The 10767-nt window shown below is 43.7% G+C and overlaps 1 protein-coding gene across 1 annotated transcript in view; it reads left to right on the plus strand.

The window, feature by feature from the left end:
- FSTL1 (follistatin like 1) overlaps positions 1–8603 on the plus strand; it is a 53016-nt gene extending 44413 nt beyond the window's left edge. Inside the window, exons 8-11 of the mRNA XM_055316254.1 lie at positions 51–163; positions 469–579; positions 3373–3449; positions 5895–8603. Coding sequence (XP_055172229.1) covers positions 51–163; positions 469–579; positions 3373–3449; positions 5895–5939 — 346 coding nt within the window. The 3' untranslated portion in view covers positions 5940–8603. The remainder of the gene's footprint in view (positions 1–50; positions 164–468; positions 580–3372; positions 3450–5894) is intronic.
- The last annotated feature ends 2164 nt before the right edge of the window (positions 8604–10767 follow it).

A 10767-nucleotide genomic window follows, 5' to 3' on the forward strand; every position in this document is an offset into this window, starting at 1 on the left:
GGCGTGAAGCTGAGTTCTTGCTGACACATTTCTCCTATGTTTTATTCCAGAGGACTCTGTGTTGATGCTCTCATTGAACTGTCTGATGAAAATGCCGACTGGAAACTCAGCTTCCAAGAGTTTCTGAAGTGTCTCAACCCGACCTTCAATCCTCCAGAGAAGAGTATGCTTAACCTAAGAAATACAGAGTTGTAGGGAATGGGGGCATTTGGGGAGGGCCAAGATAGAGAGTCTTGATGGAATTTTCCAGAGCTTGATAAGAAAACTTCCTTCCACAATTCTAGACTGGGCCCTAGTCCATCGTTTACATGCTGAGGTTAGGGTTCAAAAATCTTTGGATTCATGGCGTCATTCACTCAGATATGTTGCATCTGAAGGATAAGCAAACGCAAAGTGCACAGACGGTAGCCAAGATGTCCTGTTCCACCCTCACTCTAAACTGTTGCCTCTTATTTCCGATCCCAACAGAATGTGCCTTGGAGGATGAGACATATGCAGACGGAGCAGAGACCGAGGTGGACTGTAACCGTTGCGTCTGTGCCTGTGGAAACTGGGTCTGCACAGCCATGACCTGTGATGGTGAGCTGTCCCTAGGGCAGAAAGAAGGAATGGCAGGAAGAGAACTTCCTTTGCAAATTCAACATAGGAAAAGTCAGAGTGGGGATGATGGAGAAGAGCATAGTGGCCAGAAGCAAGGAAGCTGGGGAGCAAGTAACAGCCTCCAGCCTGTAGCGTCAGAGTGCCCAGTGGGCAGCATCAAGGGCACAGCACTTCCGCCAGATCCATTAAGTTCAAAAATCACTCCAGAGACTTGGTATAAGAGGGGTTTAAAATGCAGGGCAAGATCAAATGTTGATGAGATTGGAAGAATAATAATAACAATGAAAGCAAATGCTTAGTGAGAACTGTGTGCTGGGCACTCTTCTCAGCACTTCACATATTAACCCATGACCTTATGACAGCTTCTTAATCCTTAGGACAGCTGAGGAAATCATCTATGTAAAAGACTCTGGTGGTTGGAAGACAGAATGATTCCCGCCTTGCTGTCCATACTCAGCAGAAAAAGACAAATGTTTCTAGGCCCTCTTTGAATTAACAGACTTGGGTTATCCCTAAGAAAAAAAAAAATCAGAGACAGTTTGGAGGGACTAGTGCAGAAACCACATGGCATGTTGGAATGATCCCAAAGATCAGAAGAAACTCTTGAATCAGAGCCAGGTCACAGGAAAAAAACAAGCAACATTCAGATTAGACAAAAGATGAAGATTACAGAAAAGAGAAAGGTGAAGCCAAGTTGAGAATGGAGAGGCACATGGGGTTTGAGAAGAAATGTCAGTTGGTAGGAACCAAGCCCAAAATTTATACCAGATGGGTGAGTTTAAAATTATATCTTTTTAAAAAACTGAGATAAGAAAGAACAGGCTCATCTTAGGATCATGTTTAGGAAGGTCAAGTTAGACGGTAACTGAGAGACAGAGGTCAGAAGAGGTCCTTCTAGATGAGAAGCCTAGGCAGTAGCAACAGTACAAATGCAACTCAGTCCTACCGGGGCATCCCTAGTCTCTCACTCCCCAGGACCAAGTCTCTTCTCAGTGTGGGAAGGCAGGAAGCCAAGACAATTCCAGAGACAAATGGAAGAGCAGGAAGAGGCGGTTTAGAAACTAGAAATCCTAGAAGTTGCTAGAAATCAAAACTAAATTAGGGTAGCTAGGCTAAGCACACAGTAGCTATTGAAGCCAAATGAGAACATCTCAAAATACTACCCAACCTGCCTCAATCAGGAAGCATCCTATACTTATCTTCCCAAAAGCCCCTGCAGTAGCTCTCCACACCTAACTGTTCCTGGTCTGCCTTTGTACAGGTAACCATCCATTCCTAAGACACAGGCAATTGTTAAGTAGCTGGTTTACAGAATAAGCATGATCATCTGGGTTATAACCTCCAACACATGCATCAGACAAACGCCAAACGATGGCCTCCATGGGACAATGCCCATTTTCACAGCCATGCCCACCCTTCCTCTCTGCATGGCCCAGGTTCAGGGCCGTGTGTGGGTATAAAGAACATTGGAGATGGTGGGGCCCCAGGGTAAGCATGTCTTGGTGTGTGGGCCATGATCTGAGAGGACACTGTAGGGGCAGCATTCCAAAGTCAGTACCTGAAAGGTAGTCTGGTCTTAGATCATAAATTACAAGGGGACAAAGAAAAAGGGGCATCAAGGGCAGCCCAGGTGGCTCAGCGGTTTAGCACCGCCTTCAGCCCAGGGCCTGATCCTGGAGACCAGGGATCAAGTCCCATGTCTGGCTCCCTGCATGGAGTCTGCTTCTCCCTCTGCCTATGTCTGTGCCTCTCTCTCTCTCTCTCTCTCTCTCTCTGTCTCATGAATAAATAAAATCTTAAAAATTAAAAAAAAATTAAAAAGGGGGCATCAAGATGTGAAGCCAAGTAGAGTCAGAGCTAGGAAACTGCCTTGAGGGGCAGGTTAATGCCAAACTCAAGAAGGCATGGCAGAGTGATGTTTCCTAACAGCAAACACTATGCTTGGTAAACATACAGATTCCATCCTAACCCTACTGAATCAGAATCCACAAAAGAGCAGCTTAGGAACCTACATTTTTAAGATAATTCTGTTTTGTTTTGTTTTGTTTTGGTCACCCTGTAAGGTTGGGCAACATTGCTAGATGCAGTAGGTATCCACTCTGGCTGCACATTAGAATCATTTAGAATCCTTATAAAATCCTGGTGCCCAACAACAATTAAAAATAGAATCTAAAAGTGGAATTTAAATAACTGTATCTTGAAAAGTTTTGTAGATACTTCGGCTGCGTGAATGGTTGAGCCTCGCTAGCCTAGAAGATCTTCCTGAGTCAAGACCCAGATACCCCCACAGCTTTTATTGCAGGGCCAGTGCCTGGCGTGGATGTGCCAGAGGAGTGAAAGGAGACATAGGAGCGGCCAGAGGATAGTGAAGGAGATTGCTTTGTTCACAGGGTGTGAACAAAGGTGCCAGTTGCCCTGGGACCCTTCATATTCAGAGAAATGCAGGCAGTTCACCATTCCTTCCATTGGTTAAATGAGAGATGAAATTGAGAGCCTAAAAGGTGGTTATTGGTGGAATCCTTTTTTTATTTTATTAGATTTTACTTATTTGAGAGAGAGAGAGCATGAGCAGAGAGGAGGAGTAGAGGGAGAAGCAGACTCCCCACTGAGCAGGGCCCCCCCCCCCCGATTCGGGGCTCGATCCCAGGACCCTGAGATCATGACCTAAGTGGAAAGCAGACACTTAACTGACTGAGCCACCCAGGCGCCTATTGGGGGAATCCTAAACTGGCTTCCCTCAGTGACCACTGCTCTGAAATTTGGTGCTTACAGGAAAGAATCAGAAGGGGACCCAGACCCAGACAGAGGAGGAGATGACCAGATATGTCCAGGAGCTCCAGAAGCACCAGGTGAGTTGCAGCCCCCATGCTGGCTCAGGTTCTGATCCTGCCACTCAACCCTTCCACCATTCAGATGTTGCCTAATGCTCCAGGAGACCAAGGGGTTACTCTGGTCCATACAGTAAGTCCTGAACGATGAACCCACAGTATCAAATCATGATACAGACGGGTCCCTGATGGAGTCCTTGCAGGGTCCAGCAGGTCCTAGCAGATGTAGGTCACAACTTGGTTAATGGCTTTATAAGTAAGAATTAGGCAGGTGGTGATCTGCAAATAGGTTGGCAGTGGCTTGCAAGTGAGCAGGGGCTGAAGCATTGTTACTGTTCCCTGTCACAACCAATGCCCAGACCCGAACCGAAGACCCCGAGCTCCTGGGAGGCCATGAGCAGGAAGTTAGTGAAAGTAGACCACTGCAGAAAGGATTTCAGCTAAATGCCAAGCTGGTTAGAAAACAGCCTGAGATTGACAAACCCGGAGAACTTAGAGATTCTGTGTCCTGGGACTTGAGAAGACAATAAATAAGAATTCTATTCAGGTTCTGTGCCATTAAGTCAAAGGCCTTCTTGGGGAGAAGGCTCTCGGCAGAATAGCAGTTCACGGCCGTACTTGGGTAAGGGCCTGGAGAGGGAACTTGGATGTGCAGGCTCTGAAGTCTGTCTTCCCGCTGGGTTACCATGTAGTGAACAAAGGACCTTGTGCCTCAGGTCACCTGTCTGTAGACTGGGTCTGGTATACAAGCCTTCTCTCTGCCTTAAGTTCTGAGGGAATGTAACAGTCATAAGAACTGCTAAACTACTGACATGAAGTATTGGACTTGAAAATAATTATTCATATTAATTGTTCAAAAATAATTGCTCATATTCATTGACAGTTTTTAATATGCATTTTGGCATTATTGTCACTGATAACATAGAAACCTCATGTCAGTTTCTTAAGCCAAAGCAGAAGCTCCTAGCCTTCTGTTTTTCCATATTTCATTAGCTCTGAGTCTCCAGAAGAGTCTGATCACATAAAAGAAAAAAAGAACCTAAAAGAAATTCCTTCCCCCTGGGGTGGGGGAAATGATCAGAGTAGACAGTGGGGGGGGGTAAATTATAATAGCTTACATTTTTCTGGGTCTCTGTTTTATGTGAGTTCCCTGAGAAAGCAGACACTAAGGCAAGGACTCGAGTACAAATAGTTGATTTAGCAATCCTAGGAGACACCAGAAGGGGAGTTGGGAAGCAAGCCCAGGAAGGGAAGGAAGCAATAAAGATTGTATATCCAGGCATGTAACCACTGTGGGCGTGTGGAACTTGTCCTGTTGTGGAGCTCGGGGACAGAGTTCCCATGCCTGACGGGGAAGCGAGCGGGGGTGTTCCTCCACAGACTCCCATCTGCCAAAGGCAAGGGCTGCCACCAGCAACATGAATTCCCTGGCATTTCTGGCCTGCCAGCATGTGTGGGCAGAGCAGGCTCCAGCAGCCAGGGAAAGCCTCAGGCAAAGAGTTGCAGGTGCTGGCAGTAAGAAGCCATGCCAGTTAGAAATGTTAAAGGCAAGGGGCTACGAACGGGAGACCAACAGTGTCTGCTGGATGCCCGGCACTGTTGTTTTTTATTTCCTAATTAATTTTTTTATTGAGATAGACTTTATATACCATAAAATTCACCTTTTAAAATATACAATCCAGTGGTTTTTAGTATATTCACTAGATTATCAATCATCACTGTTGCTTAATTCCAGAACATTTTCATTATCCCAGAAAGAATCCCCAGGCCCATTGGAAATGACTCCACATTCTCTCTTCGCCCAGCCCTTGGCAACCACTCATCTACTTTCTAACTCTACAGGCTTGCCTGTTCTGCACGTACACAAATAGAATCATATACTATTCTATAGTATAGTATATACTATACTATCATATACTAGAATCATATACCATCATAACAGAAATCATATGGCATTTTCTGTTGGACTTCCCTCATCTAGCAAAACTAGGGGCGCCTAGGTGGCTCAGTGGTTGAGCGTCTGCCTTCGGCTCAGGTTGTGATCCCGGGGTCCTGGGATCGAGTCCCGCATCAGGCTCCCTGCAGGGAACCTGCTTCTCCCTCTGCCCATGTCTCTGCCTCTCTCTCCCTCTGTCTCTCATGATAGATAAATAAAATCTTTAAAAATAAATAAAATAAAATAAAATAAAATGGGGATAATCCTGTCGACCTGTTGTTCCATAGGCATTCAGATAGGGTCAGCCTTTAATTCAGTGACAGCCCTGGTGTGACCATGTCAAAAATAAGACATGATCTTTGTCCTCAGGTTGTTCTCATCCACAGAAGAGACAGACAAGTAAACAGAACTAATATTAGCAGGGGCATAATACTGTCAATACTGTATAAAATCTTGAGGACTAGATAGATGCCAGTGATTTTTTTTAATAATTCACAATTAAAATTGTGCTTTTCTCCTGCTTCTCAAAGGAAACAGCTGAAAAGACCAAGAAAATGAGCACCAAAGAGATCTAAAGAGGAGGCACCTGGGAAGGTGTCCAGAGTCTGGCACCTTCTCTTCCACTTCAGCGCTGAGTCCAATATATGCAAGTGTCTGCTACAATCGCCAAATCACCAGTATTTGTTTGTATAGCAATGAGTTTTTATTTTGTCTATTTGTTTTGCAATAAAGGAAATGGGGGCGGCCAGCTAGGAGGGGAAGGGCCATAGCCTTCATTTCTAGGAGTGCTTTGAGAGCAACTGTAAATGGTGCTCAGGGGCTGGAGACAAGTAAGGATACTGCATCAGGGTTAGGAGAGGAGCGGACCCAGATCTGAACCACAGTCTGCCACAGCTATAAACATGCTGCGGGTAGTGCAAGCAATGCCAGAGAGAACTCTGCAGGCTGCCCCAGAGGTGGGGTTTGGGAAGCTCAGGGGAGAGGAACACATTCTGCGTCCAGCCCTTCCTGTTGCCATCAGCATAATAGACCTCCAGCATCTGTGCTTCTCATGGCCCCAACCACTGCTTCTAGATATATCCTTCTAGTTATCTGGTGTCCCTTAGACTTGGAGTTTCTGGGAGGGTGCACACAAATGATGCAGATACTTGTATACTTTGAGTCCCTTAGAGACCTAACCAAATTTTTGAAATACTTTTTACCAAAGGTGCTATTTTTCTGTAAAATTGTTTTTTGGCAAGTTGACTTCATTCTTCAATTATTATCATTATATTATTGTTGTTTTTTTTTTAGTATTTTATTTTCTTGACTAGAAATTAAGCTTTTGTAATTATTTTTCAGTAGTCCTACCATTTCAGAGATAGGAGAGTCTGGGGTTCTTTCTGGTGCAGGGACCGCTATAACCCAGACTCCTCCCACCTTCCAACATATTAGATGCAGCCCAGAGTTTTGTCCCCCTGGCTTCCATTGTATCAGCAGTCTGCCAGTGGGTGCCTCAGACAGAAGCCAGGGGAATACAAAGCGTCTCCGTCTCCGTACAAACCTTTTAAGGTCCAAAAAGCTAATTTGTTGTTTCCATTTATTCTAATAAGTTCATGCAAATCAGTATTCCAAAGGATGGAGACAAGTGCAGCCAAGCAGAGCTCGGATATGTGTGCCTATTAATATGCTCTTTGATCCACCACTAACTAGGAGAGTGACTTTGGCCCTGTCTCTTCCTGTTTCTGGGCCTCTGTTTTCCTCATTGAGCAAGTAGGAGTGCATTAACCTATCACTTTGATAAATTATAAATTCTGTGGTTCTGATCATTGGTCCAGAAGAGTACAGGTTCCTATGATTTTCCTTCTTCTTAGGATAAATGAAACCTTACTGTTACATCAAAAGGGCCAGATGGCCAAAACCAAGATGACCAAATCTTACCTCAGTCTGGATGGCTGCCTGGGCTGTGCTGCGATGTACAGCCCTCTCGGGTAAAGTCTGTCCAGGAAGAGAATGGAAAAGAGAACCACTCCCAACCTTGCCTTCACTTCTGTGCTCCATCTTTAACTTTCTTGGAAACAGAAATAGCTTTACCCTTTCAAGATGAGGATAAAAGATGGTTTCACATTTTAAGAGGAGGGAAAAATGGAAATTGAGTGTTCAAACTGTGACTGGGGAGAAGTCCATCATTCCTGTCTTTTGGACTCTGAGTATTAACCCCACTATTTACCATGTTTAAGATGCATTTGGAACAACTAAGATTAAAAACTGGACACAAGATCTCATTTTCAGGAGGCAGATTACAGACCATGAGGGGGAAATTACATAGATTGCACTGCATAGGTAACTCTGAGAAAGTTGTGCTCAATGTGGAATTCCTTCTAAACAAGTTTCCTTGTTCTCCTTCGAAAGGTGAATGTTCCATTTTGTTTAGAATTCTGAGCTTTTGTATACATTCCATTTAAAAGCTCTCTTCAAGCCCCACTTGTGCATTCTGAAATGTACCTCCCTCTCCGGTTGCCTTGGAGAACTCCCAGCAGCACACCTTGACTGAGTTTTGCCGGCCCTTGGACCCTGAGAGAGAGAGGGTGGGAATACCAGTTTGTTTAAAGCAAGAAGTGTTTCCTCACCAGTTACATTTAGGACAGTGGTTGCCATCTAAGACCACCCTACCCTGCAATATGGATTTCCCTAGAGCGATCTGCATTCTCCTGTAAGCAGGGACGCTATTGTCTGCACCACAGAAACACACAATCTGATGACCATTCATGGAAAGCTGCTAAATAGCCTAGTTTGGGGAGTCTTGCATAGAGCTTTGCATGGAGCAAATAGGATTAAATCAGGTTCAGTTCCTCCAGCTCTCTACAAGCACAGAGCTTAGACTGCAAGCTTCCTTGGGCTTTCTCAGTGTGTATATGATTTTACTAACATATTATAGCGCCTGTTAGGATTCAGTGTTCATGGAAACCTCACATGCCATGACTCTGGACTCCCATCACTGTTTTTGGAAAGCAGGGCTCCTCCACCTGCTAGTAAGCCCATGTGGACAAATCTGAATGTCTTTCCTTTACACTTGTCTTTAAATAATCAAATTTCAAGAAGCAATTTGAACATGTTTCTGTTGCCTATGTGTTTGTGAAATGTATTTGTATTAGTAGGCTTCCATATTGCATTTAACTTGTTTTTGTAACTCCTGATTCTTTTCTTTCTCCCCCCTCCCCCTTTTTTGGATACTATTGATAAATAAAGAAATTAAAATAGTCATTGTATTGTTTTCATCCCCCCCCCCATTAAGACCAAATAAAGTTGTTGTGAGAATATTAACCATTTACCTTAAAAGAGTGGATTTGGCCTTCAGTAGCCTTAAGAGTGGCCTGAAGAGTTTCTCCCGATAAAATCTGGGAATTTAATCTGCAGCTGGGAGGGCAAGCTTACTCAGGGACTAATAGAACAAGTTTATTTAGAAGAATCCTTAATGTGGAGCCGGAATAGGAAGTGATGAGAAGTCAGGAAGCATTCCTGTATTGGGAAGAGGTTAAACTAAATGGCCCCGAAAGCCCCCAAGGTCTAAGAGTGAAATGACACCAGGTGAGGCAGGCTGCAGGTAAAACTGAGAAACCAAGTGGCCCAGGGAGCCAGGCTCTGACTGGACAGCCTTGATGGCTCTCACCTGATGCATAACCCGTAAGGGTAAACACGTCCAAATGAACTCTATTGCTGGTTAAAACGCCCTGTTCATCTTGAAGACACATGACCAATGCTTGCTTTCCACCTCCCTGTTCAAGTCTGACACCCCCAAGAATTCTATCTTCCAAAAGAGTTCATTCCGGTTCAGGAGGTTTAAGCTTTCTTCATTTTAGTCCTACGTGGAGAAGTCTTGCTGTTCTGGAATTAGAGCCAGATCACCTTGATTGGATTGGGGGTATTACTCAAATGCTAATCAAATATTAAAAGGCAACCCATGGTTATGTTAGTGCTTATAGATTACGGGGCTCATAATTAATTTGATTCTTCAAATTTTTATTCCCAGAAGGGAACTTTAAACCCAATTTGAAGAGTACCTTGTCCACAACCACTTTTAAATTCCGGCTGACCTCTCCCAATCTTCTACCATGCTCTGGGACATTGCTAGTACAGTATGTATGTGTTAGGAAGTGAAAATGAATTAAAAATAGCCGGGGGACGCGCAGGTGGCTCAGTGGCTGGGCATCTGCTTCGGCTCAGGGCGTGATCCCGGAGTTCTGGGATTGAGCCCGCATCAGGCTCTCTGTGAGGGGCCTGCTTCTCCCTCTGCCTATGTCTCTGCCTATGTCCCTGCCTTCTCTCTGTTTCTTTCTTGGATAAATAAATAAAATCTTTTAAAAAAAATAGCCTGAAAGAAGCTTCAGATGGCAAGTTTCCTGTAATCAAAATGTAGTATTATGATTTGTGTAAATTAATAGAAATTACTTTGATAAGCTTTAGTTTTGGAGTACCTATATCAAGTTCCCATCAGTCCTCTTAAATTATCTCTGAAATAAGGGGAAGGAGGAAGAAAAGAAAAAGAATGAGTAAGTGAGTAGCTCCAAGCAGATGCCATCAGAGCCCTGAAGTAAATGGGATAGGTATGTGACGTGAAGACAGGAAATCAGGGCTACTGCTGCTGGGGGGCAGTGCCATGATGTAACAGGAGGCATCATGCTACTGCCCTAATGAAAGACTCTTCCTTTCAACAGAAGCTAATTTTTAAAAACTATTTAACACATTTCTTACTGAAAAAGTAATATATGCACATGGTAAAAAAGAATTGTGTCAAAGAAAATACAATTAAAAGATCCATCCTCTTAGAAGATGTGTACATTTGTAAGTTTACTTATAATTATCAATTGTCCTTCAAAGAAATTGCACCCATTTACATTCGCACCAAAAATACATACACTGATGTCTGTTTACCTACATTTTTGGAACCACGTGTCTTTCAACTTTGGGTCTCCTATAATGGAAAAATGGTAATCCACTGTTGCTTTATTTTAAACTTATTTTCTTACTCCCTTTGTGAGATTAAGCATCTTTCTTTCTTTCTTTTTCTTTTTTCTTTTTTCTTTTTTTTTTTTGCCATTTGACAATCCCTTTACTTAGGCAATTAATCAGTGATCTTGACTCTGCAGGACATTCCTTCTCAGATCCCCAAATTCAAATTCCTTCCTTCTCCATCAAAAAATTATCTTCTGCCCCATTTTTTTCTCAACCTTGTATCTAAAAGTTTTTTTTAATAATAAATTTATTTTTATTGGTGTTCAATTTACCAACATACAGAATAAGACCCAGTGCTCATCCCGTCAAGTGCCCCCCTCAGTGCCCGTCACCCATTCACCCCCACCCCCCGCCCTCCTCCCCTTCCACCACCCCTAGTTCGTTTCCCAGAGTTAGGAGTCTTTATGTTCT

This window comes from Nyctereutes procyonoides, unplaced genomic scaffold (genome assembly GCF_905146905.1).
Source record: "Nyctereutes procyonoides isolate TBG_1078 unplaced genomic scaffold, NYPRO_anot_genome, whole genome shotgun sequence".
NCBI lineage: Eukaryota > Metazoa > Chordata > Mammalia > Carnivora > Canidae > Nyctereutes > Nyctereutes procyonoides.